This window comes from Mya arenaria, chromosome 13 (assembly GCF_026914265.1).
Source record: "Mya arenaria isolate MELC-2E11 chromosome 13, ASM2691426v1".
In the NCBI taxonomy this organism is placed as follows: Eukaryota; Metazoa; Mollusca; class Bivalvia; order Myida; family Myidae; genus Mya; species Mya arenaria.
The window spans coordinates 39,195,524-39,214,756 of NC_069134.1; the positions used below are offsets into that span (position 1 = coordinate 39,195,524).

The 19,233-nt window shown below is 33.7% G+C and overlaps 1 protein-coding gene across 5 annotated transcripts in view; it reads left to right on the forward strand.

The window, feature by feature from the left end:
• Positions 1–10,002, forward strand: part of LOC128213355 (F-BAR domain only protein 2-like) — a 37,423-nt gene extending 27,421 nt beyond the window's left edge. For 4 of the 5 annotated variants that reach the window (XM_052918967.1, XM_052918970.1, XM_052918969.1 and 1 more), the window contains 6 exons: positions 46–254; positions 742–897; positions 2,921–3,053; positions 3,766–3,968; positions 4,543–4,772; positions 5,115–10,002. In XM_052918967.1, the coding sequence (XP_052774927.1) occupies positions 46–254; positions 742–897; positions 2,921–3,053; positions 3,766–3,968; positions 4,543–4,772; positions 5,115–5,158 (975 nt within the window). In that variant the 3' untranslated portion in view covers positions 5,159–10,002. The remainder of the gene's footprint in view (positions 1–45; positions 255–741; positions 898–2,920; positions 3,054–3,765; positions 3,969–4,542; positions 4,773–5,114) is intronic. The other variant, XM_052918968.1, reaches the window with a different exon arrangement.
• Positions 10,003–19,233: the final 9,231 nt, after the last annotated feature.

The following is a 19,233-nucleotide window of genomic DNA, read 5'->3' on the forward strand; positions in this document are numbered from 1 at the left end:
GCGGAAGACACCCTCCTCTATCATATTTCAACCCTTACTCCTCAGGTACCAGCACGCCCTTCAGGAAGGAATAGTCCATTCAGCCTAAACAGGGTGGACTCAGGAAGCACCGTTCAGTGGAACACAACCTCCATGCCCGTGGGCTCTTCTCGTGGACCGAGCCCCCTTACAATCGGGATGGCCGACACTGTCCCCTTGGCTGTGGCCTTCACTGAAACTGTTAATGCTTACTTTAAAGGAACTGATGCTACCAAGTAGGTGCAGTTTTGGGATATTTTGATTTATGCGATTTAATTTCCAAGTTTAATTTTGTAAACATTGTAGATGTTTGATAATAAACTACTTACTTTGTTAACATATAGAATTACATTTGTTATTTAATTTAACTAGCATATAACTATATGTACTTTACTCTATGGTAAGATATTTTCAGCTATTTTCATCAAACTTATTTGATATTTATATAAAGCTTTTCCCCCTAAAAAATGAAATCAAATTTAGCATTAACTTTCAATCATCAAACGAATTAATCTGATTCGAATTAAAATTGAATTATGCATACATATCATGTGTACAGATATTAAGTTTGAAATAAAATCACCAGTTTGTAGTCATAGACATTTATCTGTTCTCTTGTATGTTAGGGCAGATTTAAAAACATTTAATCTAGTTTCATTATTCAAATCTTGCTCTTTCCTTTTCCATTACTACATGCTTTGTTGCCAAAACGTTGTGTTTCAGATGTTCGGTGAAAATAACGGGAAATTTGATGATGTCATTTCCTGCTGGGGTTGTCCGCGTATTTATGGACAATCCCAACCCGGCACCACTTAGTTTTAGACTGAAAAACTTTGCCTGTCTAGAACAAGTGATGCTGAATAAGGAATTGGTAACACAGTAAGTAGGTCCACACACGTGACTCGGCGCACGTGAGCCATGTTCAACCAGTCTCTGCATGTATACACCCATTTGGCTTGTCTGTTTTGCTTGTTTGTTGTCTGTGATTGTATTGGTGTCTTCTTGTAGAAATCAAGCTTGTCTGCAAGTGAAATGGCTTTGAAAATCAAGCTTGTCTAAAATTCAATGGCTTCTAAATCAGTTTCAAATTTAAAATCTTCATTACATAACAGCGTTATGAAGCTTGTACAGTCGAAACCTGTTGGCTCGATATCACTAGGATTGATTCCCTCGTTGGATCGAACTGCATCTAAAAGACCTATTTTGTTTTACTCTGTATAAGCAATCCTGCTTGGCTCGATATTCACCAGTCTCAGAGTATTTTCTCCGGTCCCTGGGATATCGAGCCAACGGGTTTTGACTGTATATTGCTGCTAGTCTATTTTCCCAGATGGAAAAGAAATTTATTTTCATTCTGTTGTATAGCTTTTCTGTATCAGTAGAATGCTTTCTTGCCATTACACTTGATTCGATATATATCAGGGGTGAGAATCCTCGACGGATTTTTGGTGTCCTCAACAAAACGTGAAAAGAAAGAGATAAAAACAAAACTTGTACAGATATTTTTAAATGCAATCTTAGGCTCTTCAAATTTTTCAAACCCATAGGCATTAAGGGTGCTTTGCCCCTTGCTTAGGCGTTGCCCTTAACCCGTCAAGCGGCCTAACATGGGCTTCTGGGATCCCCAGCATAAGGTTCAGCGATTTTTTATTTCAGCCATTCTCACCCGTGATTAATAAATGAATTTATTTTGCATGCTTTCAAGATTATCAAATATTGTTTCTTTTATTTTTTTTGTTGATTTTTGGTTGTTTTAATGGGTATCATTTGTTGTTTTTTAAATTATTTTATAATATTGTCCTACTTAGCATGTTATTTATTCTCATAAGTTACAATTAACTCAAGGTTGTTATTGACAATTTAAAAGCATGCCACTTAAAAATCTTACAATACTCATCTATCATTGCATAAAATGTATATTATATGACAATACTGGTACATATAAAATATGACAGCCTGACATTTATATATAATAAGTATGTACAACGAATTAATGAACACGTATAAAGTTATCAACATAATTAAATCCATCAAGACACCATGTGAGGACTCATTATGTAGAATTAACACTAAAACATTTTGAAGTGTACCAGTAACAAAAATAGATTAGAAACTATTTCTGTTGTCATTTTAATTAACAAAAAAGTTCTTCAATTGTTTCAATCAATAAAAGTATAATATGGAAATCAAATAAGTATTGAGAGCTTTGCGCCAATTAGGCAGTTTTCCAAAAGTGGTGGTGGACTCATTTTTTTTCTTATGCAGAATTTTCCTTATATCTGAAGTATTGTTTGTTGTTTGTTAAATGAATGTTTAAAATTCTGTCTAGATGTGTAAATTCTATTCATGTCTATATGTTTAAAGATAGCATTTCCAAAAAAAAAAAACATTGCAAAGAACGCTTCGTGTTTTTTTTAATGTCCCTGACTTCAAGCTGCACTCTCACAGATTTATTGTTTTGACAACTTTTTAGCTTTTGTCTTTGAATGAGCCATTTTTTGCGTAACTGTCTGAAAACCAGTGATATAAAACTGCTGACAAAAGATCAGATCTCAGTTGATCATATGTATGTTCGAAAATTGATGTTTTATGGTTAAAAGCGTTATTAACGCTTTAAGAAAAAGGAAATGTTCTGCAGTTTACCGAACAATTGAGATCTGTTCAATTGAAGTTATCTGATATGACTGAATTTAAGGCATTGATGCCAAAATCACCTGTATCCGGAACAAAAGTTTTAAAAAGTGTCAAAACAGACAATCTGTGAGAGTGCATTTTTAATCTGTTCAGTGTGCTTTACAATGACTGTATGTTAAATTTGGTGAAGATATCAGAAACTTGATATGATATTAGGGGTTTAATATTTGACCGCATTGTTAAAATTTTCTTTATTGTCTATTACCAGGAATTCTAGTCAGGCAATAGATGAGAATCCAGTGTACACGTTTGACATGGCAGCACTCAGTGACCACCTGAGACATCAGGGAGAGGTGAATAAGACGGCCTCATACTTCAACATTGACATACTCAAGTACCAGGTATGGATATGTAAAATCAAGCTGATAGTATGGATTTGTAAAATCAAGCTGATAGTATGGATATGTAAAATCAAGCTGATAGTAGGATTTAAATTAAGAGTCAATATAAGACTTTTGGCCTCAAACAGTATTTTAACATAGATTTGTAAAATCAAACATAGATATGTAAAATCAAGCTGATAGTAAGATTAAATTTGGATTCATCAATATATGACTTTTGGCTTAGCAAGCCCAATTTCTTCTTAAATAATTGTCTAAAGGCTTGCTATATAAATTGAGATTTTGATTAAGCTAATGGTGCCTAAGTTAAGCTGTGCCAGTGGTGTAAATTCCACACACTTACTGTTAACCAAGGTTTAATCTAAAGGTAATTCAGGAGTCAAAGACTTCAAAGTTGCGGCTAGAACTTCCTAAAGTGTTCAGCTAGGCAGTCCATCAGACTCCCAGTCAATGCAAAGGGAGCCAGTAACAATAAACGCTATTTTGGATCTATATGCATTCCTGTTTGGATCTATATGCATTCCTGTTTAAACTTCATGATAACCACTGATTTGAATCCAAATCTTTTGACATTGAATTTTATCCTGAAATCCTTGACTTGTTGAGTAAGACTCAGACTTGCAACAAATATTAGTTTGTAGTCAGATGGACTCCTATGCAGAAAAAATAAGTGTCCAACACTGGTTACTTAGGATAAACCTTTCTCCCACAGATTAAGGTCCAGCCTGGGGTAGAGAGCACGCCCTTACCAGTGTGCGTGTACTGGAAATGTGATGAGAAAGTGACAGACTACCGCCTCGATTACCGATTCAACGCCCCAGCCCTCACATCGGGGGCGACACTGAAGAACATCTCTGTGACCGTGATAGTGGACGGTGGTGTCTCCAGCATGCAGAGTCTACCAGAGGGTGTCTGGTATGATGATTGAAGATAGCAACTTTAAAATTATGTACATCTGGAGAAAGTGCATAATAAGCTACTTTTATAGAAGGGTCGCCTCAAGAATTTGCATTTTCCTTTCATCTTATGTTACATGCACTAATCTTTTGTGACTTGATGGTTATAAAAAGATGGAAGTAACTGGATTTGAAGTGCCCATTCTAAGAAGCTGCCTTATACTTTTTATGCCATTTTCTTGACTTATTGTGACATACAGTCAAACGTCGTTGACTCAAACTCCCAGGAGCGTCAAAAATACTTCAAACATCGAAAATTTGACCCAAGCGAGAATTCTTACCTTCAGTTTAAAGAAATAGGTCCTTTGCATCCAGTTCGAGCTTGCAAGGAGTTTGAGCAAAAACTAGTTTGGGCCAACTAGGTTCAACTGTATTTGCTTTTATCTGACTGGTAACTTGTTCTAGCAAAGTGTACAGCTAAGCCAAAAATGAAGATGCAAAATATATGACAAAGAATTCTACATATACAAGAGTATATAAAGAGTTTGTCTTTAGAATATATTTTACTAATGTTATAGAAATGATTATTTCAGGAACAATGAGACAAAGCGAGCAACCTGGCGTTTGAACGACATATCAGAGGTCAGCGAGAATTGTTCCCAGGGATCTATACGAGCCAAATTCAACCTCGAGGATGGCAAGTCCACCCCCTCGACCACTGCCTTACAGTTTATAGCAGAGAGTGCCACTATGTCGGGGGTGGAGTTTGAGCTGGTTGGGACGGGCTACAGGATTTCCCTTTCCAAGAAGAGATGCGGGGCAGGTAGGAGTGCAGTTAAGAGTATTTACAACAAATGTTAATGACACATAATTATCTTGTTTGAAATATATATGGGTGTATTTGCATAAAAACAATTTGTCAAATAGGTTGGAGACCATATTTTGTTTTGAATCTTATCATTGAGCCCTTTTTCAAGTATGAAAAAATTAGTGTAATATTGCAATTTAGGAAAAAAAAAAAAAAGTAGAAACTGAGTCATAGCGGTTAAACAAATAATGCTAAAAATTGTCATTGATTTGCACATGAGACATTGTTCAGGCATAGGATAATGATGCGTGCACTTTTCTGATTCACATACCTGATTTGATTCATCTATGATTTCAGGCAAGTATTTAGCAGACCCAGATCAGGTAGTGAAGTATGTATGAGAGAACGAACCAGTCCACTTTTCCAGAGCTGTGAACCATTCCAGGTCTACTATACTGATCTCCAATCAGATTCCATCTTACATTGATCCTAACGAATGAGTGATCTTGTTACAAGTGCTACATTGATACCACATGTGTCCAGTGAAAAATCTTGTTACAAATAGTACATTGATCCTAACCAATGAGAATCCTTGTTACAAGACACAAATGCTAGAATGTGCTACAGGCATATTGAGCTACCCACCTAGGAGGCATAAATGTTGTGAAATTATTTATGCCATTTGTACTTGCCATTATCATAAAAATCATGGGACCAGTTTTTAAATTCTTTATAGTGAAAAAATATTTTGACTGCGTCTTCGAGTGCTGATCATTGTAAAATCAAAAACATTGTATGATTTTTTATGGAAGTTATCTCATTGATTGTATTTCAGCACAGTAAGTTAGTAGTAAGGGATATTCCATTTAAACATATAACCCCCCGGGGGAAGGCACTTTTAAAATATACCGACCCCCTACAGAAGCAAATTTACCCTTTCGGGGTCCAAATTAGCAAAAAAAGACACCCACCCATATATTAAGAAAATAATTGCCTCCCCCTTACCCCATGGGTTATATGTTTTACTGGAACAGCACTAAGAAAGAATGTTTGATGTCTCTATGTTTATTGGCATTGCTTAAATACAAGCTAAGGTTGTTGATTTTTTTTCTGGACATGAAAAAAGACTGGTAATGATATCCATTTGCTCAATGGAAATGCATGCTGTTTCCTTTAAACAAAAATAGGGTTGTATAAAGCTTGGCACATTGCTTTGCTGATTTTATGTTAACTAGCGCCATGTTAATTGACTTGCGTAAATATGTTGTAATGGTGTTGGATTGGAAGATTATGGTTTCTGAAACTGTTAATGTGTGTTACACCTGTGGCCATTAAACTGCTGACAATTGACATTCAGTTGAAAGAGTATGGAAGTACTACACAGTGTTATTGTCTGCCTTTGTTTAGATCATTTTACAAAACGGGAGCGGATTTCATAAAACTTCTGAAGTCATTTCCTAACTTAAGTCAATTTCTTAAAATGTTCATAGTCAAATGAAAAGAAATGTATGAGGTGTTTTTGACACTTAGATCAAAAGAAATAATGAATGTTGGAAATTCTGTATTTTTTTATTTCATGTGAGCAAAAGAATTTTTTTTAGAAAAGTTAATGGCTGAGCAATTTTATGAATACTGCCCCTGAGGGAGTTTTTGTAAAAGAATGTTCAGAATATATATATATGATACAAATAGTTAAGGATGTCTGTTTACCTTTTTGTCCTCGGTTTTATTGCCATAAGAGTGTTTTTGTTGTCTGAATGATATATGGCATGCGTTAGAATGGAGAAAAGTAATCAGGGGCTGCATTTTATACTGATATATCTGCCATAAATAACATTGTCCTTCATAAGGATTCATGAACTTTGTTGATATTTTAGAGGGCCATGTGCAATATTTCTCAAAGTTGTTGGCAAAATTATTCTTGTTCAAGAATTTTATGAAGATAATCCAGAGATGTCAATTAGGACTGCCTTGTCAATTTACTAACAAAATATGGAAGACAGGTGATATGAGGATGCTATATGTATAATCATATCCAGCTTAGTTTTCAAAAGTAAACAAATAAAATAATATATCATCTTAAAACTGCACTCTCACAGATTGACCGTTTTGACAACTTTTTTTTTTTTTTTTTTTGTCCTGGAATGACATTTGAATGAATTTTTATAAATATCTGAAAACTAGTCATATTAAACTGCTAATTAAGGATCAGATCACAGTTTTTTATATTTACGATCAAAAATTCATGTTTGATGCTTTACGAAAAATGATTTTTTTTTAGCAGTTTTCAAATCAATTGAGATCTGTTATATTGTGAGATATCTTATATGACTGAATTGAAAAAATTGATGTCAAAATCAGCTGATTCTGAGACAAAAACAAACAAACAGTTGTCAAATCAGTCAATCTTTAAGAGTGCAGCTTTAAAATAGCAAATACAAGATAAGCGTGTGGATTTTAGTAAATATGATGAAGTAGGCCTTATTGACATAAGATGGAAACTTTCGGTTGTCATTGTTAAGCTTTCTGTAAAACATTGCATGATTTTACCAATTTTATTATTTTAATTATCATATGTTGATTTTATGACCCAGAATTTCATCCTTGTTCATTTACTTGTATTGTCTTAACCTCTTACTGATGGTATATAACTCGTATGTTCATACATTTGTCCTTGCTTACTATGCCTATTCCTATGACATGTCAATAAATAAATAACAATAAGATAATGATAAATAATAAAAATATCTATTTATTCATACTACTAGTATTAACTATACAATGTGTATTCTGGATTTCTCTTGACAGAGAGCTTTATATTTGTACCATATATGTCCTTAAAGATGCTTAGGGCAGACTTTTGTGGATATTTTTCTCTTACTCTGGGATATAAGAACGAAACAAAAAATGTAGAACATTTTGTAGTATAACCAGATTTCTAGGGCCATTTGCATGCTTGCTTGCTTTCATAATATGTAAACCTGTACCTTAATCGAGTGAACTACTAAATGGTTACAGTACCTGACATTTTAAAAATGTTACTAACAAAGAAATTATTTTCATAATGAATATCCTGGGGCCTGTTTCATTAAAGATCCTAGTCATCACAAATTATCTTAAATCCAAATAAATGTCACATATTAAAGCTATTGAATTGTTTTATTTTCTTTGTGTTCATTTATGATACTGGGTAAAATCTCATTTCACGCAACTAATCTTTTGAAACAGACCCCTTGGTCTTAAAAGGACCCCTAGCACATCTTTATGACATATATGGTATTTAATATTTTCTATGTTTCTTCCTATATATATATATGGATGGATGGATTTTTACCTGTACTCTCACCCACACTATATATTCAGGTCTATTAAAATGCATAAGGATTAATCAAAATAAATTTCCATATCATTTAGGGCTATTCCATTTCAACATATAACCCACAGGGGGGAAGGCACTTCTAAATTATGCCACCCCCTATAGAAGCAAATTTGCCCTTTTGAGGTCTAAATAAGCAAAACAGCTACCCAGCCATATTGTATGAAAATGATGACCTCCCCCCATTGGTTATATGTTTTACTGAAATAGCCCTTATTGTCACCAAATATTCTCTACTAGTTCTATACTTCAGTCATTTGTTTGCCAGAAATAACATACATTTTGTTCCAAATTGACATTTTCTGTTGTATTCTAGAAGGTTGTTTTTGTTTACATTGTAATCAAGCTGTGATATAACTTGATTGAAATTATTTTTACAGCAGTCAATTGTATGGGTGAAAGTTAAGAAATCGAAAAGTACTGAAACTTTTGCTGAGGGGTCAGGGGGCCTTCTGAAACTCCTGAAATGAAGCTCTCTTATAACACAATACAAAGTCTCTCCTGATATTTGTTTAACAGTTTTAGAAACAAAGGTTAAATAAATTCCACAAAAGATCAGCAAATATCAGGACATATGAATTAGAGACTTTGCTCACTAAAATTAGACTGAATATTCTGTCACAAGACATAAAGCTTTCACCCATGTTATTATATAAAATATTGAAAAGTTGTCCACAGGTTCTCTTTTGGTTAATTGACTCAATAAAATGGTTTGATTGGTTAGCAGTTATTATTGGATATTTTTTTACCAATCAATTAACATTTTTGATAACTTTTGCTATACTAAAAATGTAACCAGTTTAATACAATTTGCTGCAGATTGTTTTTAAGTGCTAATTGGTTGAATTGTTTTGTTTGTTATTATATTTTCTAATGGTTTCTTCTATACTACATTCCCGCATTTTCAGGCTGTTTGAAAATGGTGCATGAATCAGTCTTGAAATATAAAAATTGTTGCTTAAATATGTACACTGCATGTTTCTCCTGTTGAAGTTTTGCCCATTTCATTCAATATCTTAGTCACAAACTGAAATAACCTTAGTGTCTTATTTTTGTTTTTTTGCTACAGTCAAACCTCTATTCAGTGGCCACCTTTGGGAAAAGGTCAAAGTGGCTGCTTAAGACAGGTGGCCACTTTATCCAGGTGGAATTTTTTGGCCACTAAAGCTTTGTTTTAACAGAGGTCTATTATGTATCATAACCACCTCTTTACACCACTATCATTATCATCATCATTAAAGAAGTTTAAATACAAATGGAGAAAAAAAAATCCAAAATTATAAATAGAAAGCTGAAGATAAGCGTTATAGCAAAAAAATATCACCAAAAATCAACAAGATCACTATAATCCACCATTTGCGTTACACGAGACTCTTAATCTTTCAGCATCAAACACTTGCTAGTTGTCTTACAGTCACCCATAATCAAAATTCAAAGAAAATTGACAATGCAAACTGTGAAATCATAAAAAACAGTGTTTCGTCTTAATCAATAATGATTATGTTATTCAAGTATCTATCCATTAACTGTGTTAATTTTGATCAAAACATTTGCAAAAGTGTTATTAATATGATTTTTCGATGAGTAAACTTGTAGAGCATTAGTGTAATGTTATATGCATTTTGATTCAATGACGAAAATATCCAAGGTCATATTTTTTGGTGAACTTTAGTATGTAATTAAAGCCCTGAATTGAAAAATATATTAATGGAAGTGTCAGTGACAAGGGATTAATGGCCGCTAATAATTGTTTATATGGCTTTATGGGGTCAAAATTTAATGACCTGGGCCGTGTTAAATCAGTTGGCCGCTTGATGCATGTACTTTAAAATGAAATCGTTCGGAGGGGGTGGGAGAAGGGGGGGTGTGGGGGGGGGTACTTGGAGTGGCTTGATAGGACAGGTGGCCTTTTAAAACACGTGACCCTTAAACCAGGTTTGACTGTATGTTTTAAGCAAGTATCAACATTGAAAATAGACCTGAGGAAAGATTAACTGTTAACTTGTTGCCATGTGTGAAGTTCCTACAGATTTAAGATTTATAAAGTTGCCACTAAGATTCTTTAATAATGAAATGGGTGCCTGATACAGGTATATGTTGTTGATTTAGACATTTTAAGTTAACTTGTTACTTGACTTGATCAAGATAGGACAGTTTGTTGTGGCATTAATTTGAGAACTGTTATCATAATCTGAATAATCTGTACCTTTATAGCAAGCTTGCTCTGAATGATGTCATTACAATATTAGACATTCTACCAATGTTTAAATGTAGTCTGTTATATATGCAATAATTCTAGAATGATTAGCATTTTTAATTAATAAATGTTATTAGCAAAATGTGAATTGTATGATACGTTGATTCTAATTATTGTTACATGACTTATGTAAAAATTATCAGAATTGGTAATTGATCAAACTAAAAATGATTTTCACAGTATTTATTAAAAACTGGATTTAAAACTGACTTATATTTTCTTTTGCCCTATTTCTCTACATCCTGTGCAGAAAGTCCCTCATGAAATACCACCTGCCGCGGTGACTAGATCAAGCATTCTTCAAGCCTCTTTTGTGGAGAAGAAAAAACACTAAATATGACGCACTTACCCATTGACCTTGACCTTTACGTTTTACTTGTATAACTTCAAACATTACTCTTATTGCCTTGTTTATTTGATAATGTGAAGATGTGGCGAAAAATAATCAAGTGAAATTTTCTAAAACTGACTGAAAAATATTGAGTGAAGAAAAAATCCACATTTGAATGACATCTTGACCTTCGACCTCAAAAAATGACCTTGACCTAACTTAAGTAGAATAATTCGCACATAATATTGATGATGTGTCACCTTGCTACGAGCTCGGCATAGCTGTTCCATGTATCTGTGCTTGTGTCCTTGATAATGTTTCATCTTGCTGTAAGCTCTGCATAGCTGTTACTTATATTGGCTAGCGTGCGTCTGTCTGGACTGAAATTTGATTTGTCTAGCCTGTATCTTGACCATGCATTATCAAAGAACTTGCAGTGAAGGTTCACCATGATGAGATGGCGTGTCATGCACAGGGCTCTCGCGAGGGGGCGACTTGGGCGAAGTGGTCGCCTAAAATTTCCAGACTTCGCCTATTTATATCATCAAAGCGACATTGACTTCGCCGAAAAATTTAGCACATTGTAAATATGTCAATCAGCGAGTATTTGACCACTGTCACATTAGTCAAAACACCGCAATTAGCCATTCATAAAATTAGGTAATCTCCTAATCCGATAATTGGGCCGTGCCATCCAATTACCAAAACATCGCCTGTAGGCGGAGCTATTGATGGTCAACCAATCAGAAAGTACATTGAGAAGTCCCTGATCAAATGATAAAGTTCGTCTTAATCAGATTGAAAAGGCGACATAATTATGAAAAATCTTGTCAAGCATTAAAGAAGTTAAAAAAGTAATTGATATATGTATTGAAAAAACAATGCAAGACATTTTAAACATTGTTGTTTTTGAAGCAGACGGTCATAGCCTTCTCGGGCCATCGGCAAGGTGGCGCTAAGAAAATAACATGACGTATCAACAAATATTTGATTGGTTTTAGTGAAATGTTCATGATAAAATGAAATGGTAAAAAATTATTTGTAAACACAAAAATATCTTCTTTTTTGCTTTAGTAGTGTTTACTTACAGTATTTTTCTCCTGTTCATGACTTTAAAAAAATCGGCGAGATCGCCATTTTGTCAAAACAATTTTCCGAGTAAATTTCTCAACCTCCCATTATGTATTGGTAAAAATTTCATCAAGAACAGTGATTTAAATGTCATTTGGTTCTTAAATGTCAGCATATTGAAAATTATTTAGCCAGAGACAAGTATATAACAGCATAGCTGAATGTGACATTCGTACCCATCCCGAACGTACCAAAATCAGATTCGTCCCCCTACTATATTGACAGTTCATTTATAAGGTCATTTTGATTGTTTCAAATCCTTAGCTGTCTTGGTTTTTGATTCATTTTAGATGCTATTTGGAGATAAACTATGTGACATTGACAAATACACGTTTGCTGAGCCAAAAATGATACATTATTTGTGAACATTTTATATAGTTATAGCAATTAATTTGAATGTGAATATAAACTTAGGTGTGTGGCCAGGTGTGTGGTATGGCCTAGTTTTTGTATCAGGTGTTATGAAAAGTATCACTTCTCCCTAAAGTCTCCCAACTTCTCCCTAAATTGACTGAAGGGAGAAGTCACTTCTCCCAAAAATTTCAGCCTAGTGAGAGACCTGATGCACAAGACCCATGTATGTCTGTACTTTTAAGGTCAAGGTCACACTTAAGAGATCAAAAGTTGAAATACATACTATTGATGGGACTGTACCATGTCCAGGCTACCATCTCAACAAAGCATTACAAGATTTCTTAGAACTTGACATGTATCTATGACAATGAAGGGGCGTGTTGCATACAAGTCCAAGGGTGTACCTCAAAGGTCAAGGTCACACTTGGAGGTTTAATTTCAAAATTAGTACTGTTGATAGGCCTAGTCTTGACTTGACCTTGTCCGGGCTGTATCTTTTTTTTCTTTTTTTTCTCATTTATTTTTACACAGAATACAAAACAATTCACATACATTAAAGCATTAATAGCATTATAACTCTTCTATGTTTTTTATTTATTTATAAGCCCTAATCCCACCTCCTACACACACGCACGCCTGCACACAAACACACACGCATCCATTCACACGTACACATTCTTTCAGTCTCTCAAGCTTTTTTCCCCTAATGGATTTTGCAAGCTACGTATTGTAGTTAGTTATACATATTTAAAGGTGGAAAAGTAATAATAATCAATTATTGTTATAATTTGCTGAATCACATACTGGTTATAGTGAGTAATTTATGACCGTATTTTACGTTGTGTTAGAGAGCTGAATTTACTTTTATCTAAGGATCAGGTTTAAACTTTCCATTTCTTCTCGTGGGTATCATATTTTTGTTTAACAGTGCGATTTGCGATTCAATTCTTTTTCTCAATGTCAAATACTGTTTGTATGAGTTAAAAGTCGGTATAGTGTTTTTATATTTCATAGAAAAGATATAAAATTTCAATAACACAATTAAGAAAATACATATGACTGTGTATCTTTCATTTCCCTGAATGCCTACACATGCTTCTTGTTTTGTTATCATAATATGTATGGATTGCGAAGCTATATAGATGTTAAGTTCTTCCCATAAAGGTTGTATCTTCTGGCAGTCCCAGAATACGTGCTCTATTGTTTCTGTTTCTATGCTACAAAAGTCACATAGAGGTGTTGATTTTATTTTACATTTATAAAGATATTTATTTGTCGGTATTATTCTTAATAAAAATTTATACTGAAAACTGCGCAGACACGTGTCTATTGTAGTAATATATGTTTGCCTGTAAATTGACTGCCATTTTTTGTCGTCATCTAAACTTGGAAATAATGTTCGCCATTTTCTTTCTGACGACGGTTTTAAAATATCTCTTTGCTGTAATGAATAATGGAATTTATTAGTCTGTTTCGATTTCAGTAATTTATCAGTTAATTTATCTTGTGGTATTTGGTTAATCATTTCTGACATAAGTTTCGTTTTTAATGATTCTGGTATTGAATTAACAAGTGTTAGATATTTTAGAAAATCTTGTTCATTAAGGTCATACAGAAATCTAAGTTCATTAAACTTGTAGTAGGTCTTTGCTCTATAATCGTAAATGTGTTCAAATAGCTTAATACCCTTCTGATACCATTCTTTATAAAAATAGGTGCGACCATTTTGTTTCAGTAATTTGTTATTCCATATCACCATTTTGCTTTTAGTGATTTTATTATTTTCATCGTATTACTTTTAATATTTATCCACGACTTCAATACGTCGTTCAAAAAGGTTTTTTCTTGAGAAATGTGTTTAATTTCATTTTGGTCTAGATTGGATTCAAAAATAAGATCGTTTCCATATTTCTTTAGTTTTTCGTGCATAAATATTTTCCAATCCCCATCATTATTTGGGTCTAGATATAGTTTAATCCATAGAGATTTTAGTGAGCCTAGGAAGTGTTCTATATCTGTTAATTTTAGACCTCCATATTCATAGTTTTGACATATTATATTTCTTTTAATCTTATTGGGTTTATTGTCCCACAAAAACTCAAAAACTGCTTTTTTAATGTCGTCAATTGTTTGTTTACTTGGATTAGGGAGAACCGCAAAAGGGTATATAAGTTTCGGAAGTGCAAAGGTTTTAACGACCGTAACTTTTCCCATGAGTGTGAGCTTTCTGTGCTGCCACTGTTTTAAGCAGATTCTGAATTCTTTCACTTTCCTGTATCTTTACCATGCATAGGATTTTCAAAAAACTTGCAACAGAGGTTCAATTAAATGTGGTGGAGTGTCACAGGTTCAATTGTTGAAAGTCATGTTATTCTGTATTGCAATTGCATGAAAAAGTATTACGTCTGTGTTAGAGGCTCTTATAAAGGGCTTGACATGTCACCATTTAGCTTCTAGTCTTACTTTCTGTTTTTTCTTGCTTTGCACTGTTATGAAATGAATTTGACTTTGAAGTGCCTTGAGCATTTAATTCTTTGAAGGCAGAAGGGTGCCCATGTGTGTCTCCATATGGGGGCAGAAGGGTGCAACTAAAATAGGGCAGGGTGCAGCACCCTTCCATAACTCTTCATCTAAAACCCTACCTTAGGGCAGACAAAGAAATTGGCAAACAGAGATAACTGCTCTCCCTTCTGTCAGCATTATTCAGGAAGTAAACCTTAATGGCTGTCAAGATGTCCAGTGAATAACAAAAACAACCATATCAACAAGTTTAATACAATAATCTGCAATTGCCAAATATCACATTTTGTTTTATGCATTCATGTAACACTAATATACTACAAACAGACAGAAAATTTCATATGAAATCAATAATATATACCGTAATTATGCAAATCATTTCTAGGAATGCTGTCAACTTTATCCAAAAACAATGTTTTAAACAAAGACTAGCAAAATAAGTAGTTTTCCTACAGTAGAAAAACAGTCTAACACTAGAAAATGCAGCCTATATCAAAACTGGCATTAAAGCTGCACTCTCACAAATTTACCATTTTTACAACTTTTTTATTTTTTGTCTTGGAACGAGCAAATTTTTGTGTAAATATCTGCAAACCAATTATTTAAGATTGCTGACAAAAAAATCAGATCGCAGATTTTCATATTTCTTTCCAAAATTAATGTTTTATGGCTTAAACCGTTACTAACGGTTTAAGAAAAATGCATAAAACATCAATTTTTGAACTTAAATATAAAAATCTGCGATCTAATTTTTTTTGTCAGCAGTCTTATAAAACTGGTTTCCATGGATTTCGCAAAAATTGTTTCGTTCCAAGTCAAAAAATAAAAAAGTTGTCACGTTCAATCTGTGAGAGTGCAGCTTTAAGGTTTTTTTTTCCAATTTTAATGGTCAATAAAAGCAACGTAATTTTGGGTAGCATAAAGCAACAGCACTACATTAATATAAATAACATATACTAAAAAAGAAATAGCATTACAACGAAAACAAGAAACATATGAATTAGGCAAACAAATAACAATTCTAAAAATTGCATTGTACAGTCAAACAGCAAACATAAAAGCACCACTATAGGAAATCATGTTAACAAAAAATAATAAGCACACAAAAATGCATCCCTAAAATATAGGAATATGTCCCTTAAATGATAGGGCTGTTGTCAGAAATTGATTTGTACAAAAAATTAATTTCAGTGTTTAATTTTTGTAATTTCAAAGAAATTGTTTATGCTAGCTCTTTACATGGATTTATCTATTTATACATGATCTATAAATATATGGCTGAAAATGACATGGAAATGTTACTAAAGTGACAAGCTTATTCAAAATCAATACAATAACATGTATATTATACCAGGTACCATTACATACACATGTATAACAAACATCATTTTTGACTGATAAACCTTTAACTACTTACTAAATAATGCATTTATGGAAAATATCAATTACTGATAACACGATTGTAACTGTGTATTTAATAGCAGAAAGTGCAAAAATATTAAATGATTGGTGAATGCTATAAGACTGACTGTGGTCTACTATAGTCTTATGAGGTAGAAATACCATGTTTAATGCTCATTTCTTTCAATTTAAACTCTGTATCCTTCATAAGAACCATTGTTTTCAACACATTCATTCTTTTTGGAATTTTAAAAACATATTATTAATTGTGGTAAATCTTATTTGGGAGTAAGAGTGCATCTTTAAATAACATGTAAAATAAGTTTCCAATTGGAATAATGCAAGAGTGAGACTTTTCAAAACAAACCACGCTAACATTGCAATCATAAATGAAAGACAAATTACAGGTTAACTACATGTTTAAATACACCAACATGTAAGCATAAGTGTTTGTGATCAAGAATAATGACCATTCTAACGTCAGATCTCATCAACACATATGAGGGCAAAATGAGAGTGAAAATGAAAAATTGTTCGAACACATGGCCCAATATAGCATGAAAAATGAAAATGTATGGGTCCCAAGAGACATTAAAGGGACTAGACACCAGATTGTACAAAAGTCGGAAAATACATTTTTTTCCTCAAAACAAGCCTAGAATTGTCAATGCAAGCTAGTAGAACGCTGATGATACTCAATTTTACATGATAAAAAGAATAAACGAAACAATTATGTTTCTGTCTCATCTGAGTTTACCTGTTTCAAAATAGCGCGTAATGGTTTCCCAGTTTAAATCATATCTGTTTATGAGTACAGATAAATATATCAAAGATATAACTTACTGGAATTTACGTGGTAGGCAAACCCAGTTAATTTGGCATTTGAAAAATGCGCAAAAACTGCAAAAGACGCAAGTGTCGTAAGCATTGTGATACATAAGTAAGATTCAATGCGTTTACACAACAATGGCAGTTTTATGTAAATTTTTGAATATTTTTTTTTTCTTGCAATTGTATCATATGGCGTTTAGTCCCTTTAAATCATGAAAGAGATGCATTAAAGAACCTTTTGTCATTCTTCCATAAACTTAAGTTGTTTTTTTTATCAATAGAAACCCATACAACACTTTCTAGCACACCGGATAGGCATTTCCAGTGATTTCAGCCGTGCTGGAAAACTCCATCTGGCATCCCCCCATGCCAGATGAGTCACCTGCTGTGACGTAATACCTTCAATTTCTATTATTAAAAACTAAATGTAACCGTAGTTGTGCGATTTCAATAGATGAGTCCCATTAACATTAACTTTACAAAAATATTCCTTAAAAACAAAACAAAATAACCCTTAAAAGACGTGATAGGGAAGGAACTTATTGACATATGCAGTGAATACAAATTACTGCGCGTCATGACGTCAGTAAACATCATCGCACGCGCTTTTTGGTGAAATGTACAAAAACGCGCTTTCTTATGTTTTTTCTTCACAAAAAATGTTATTTAAGGTATGCTAGAAAAAAAATCTATCATGTGTAATAATAATATCTGTCATGTAGAAAAATCCGACCCTCGGGCACGCTGCGTAGCCGGTAACTCGGCAAGCCTCGTTACCTGGCAATGCAGGTGCCCTCGGGTCAGATTTTTCTATCCGGAACGGGAACACATGACAGATATTATTATTACGGAGGTTCTGTACGAGTGTTTGGAATTGCCATTTTATTATTTCTTGTTCATTCCACAATGTATGTTACAAATTATGATTTTACATCTTAATTATACTTAGATCCTTTTAAGTAATATTCATTACAAGTCAAGAACTATTTAAATCAGAATTTTCACGAAAACTTGAGAAAAAACGACAGAGCTTAAAATTTGTTTCAAACATAAATAAGCATACCACAAATACATGCATTCTTGGAGTTACATACTAACTTGCATATACAGTTTCTAAATATTGGCTTGTAGATGTGGAATACTGTGGCATATCAAATATTTGAGAAATTACTTCAAAACTTGTCAAAATTTCTGAAATATACCTCAAATTGGCCAAAAAATTCTAAAAATAACTTCAAATTTGCCAATAAATAGTCTGATCTTGAGAATATTCTACTGAAAATTCATGTATATCTTCAATGAAAGAGCATAACCATCTCAGTACTGGCGCTTCCAAAGTTTGTCAGAGGAATATCTACCGCAAGGATCGTCTTTTTTTGTAATCCTCGTTTTCTGTCCACAAAGTTCATATGTTCTTTCCCAATATTTTGTTCCATGTGAGAGTCGATGATTGCCCCAAGCCCTTTATTATCGGTTTTACTCCTTGAAGTATCATCCATAGATTTAATTTCTGGCCTAGGCAACGAACAACTTACATAGGTCTTACAAGCCTCACAAAAGCTGCCAACATTAAGCAGAAGGCTGTTTAAATCACTTGACATACACACTCTGCTACGATAACGTTCCCTCTGTTGCTCGTCTACTAACAACTCCTTCTCATTTTCTTCTCCACTCCCATAATTATAAAGACTGGAAAGCCTTTCTTGAATTGTACCAGCCTTACAGACTTCAGAATACCCCATTGCTTTACTCTTGCTTTCAGATTGGCATTCACTGAAGTATTCCGATAACCTAAGGCAATCGTGTGAATCAGGTTTACTATATATACTCTTATGTTTTAGTTTCAATAAATCAGCATCTTCCTCATGTCCTAAAATGTCTTGATTGTCATTTTTAGAAGCAGAGCTGCGTGTGTATGTGCCATGTTCAGGATCCACAGAAGATATTTGTTCATTTTCAATACATCTTGTTCCGCTCGGACCAGTTTTATGATCACCATCGACTTCACGTTGTTTAGCAGGCAATGATTCATCACATTGATATAGGGCACTAAATGAGTAAATATCACTGTCATGTTTTTCCCTGTAGTCCTGAGAGAGTGAACTATCACCAACCAGGGCCCCACACAATCCACACATCTCATCCCACAACACACCTTTGGCCCCTTTTGTTTCATTTATACATAAATTCTGGTCTGAAACTGGCCAATGAATACTAATTTCTTGGTCAACTGGCCGACAAATATTAACTTTTTGACTGATCGCCCGGTCATGGT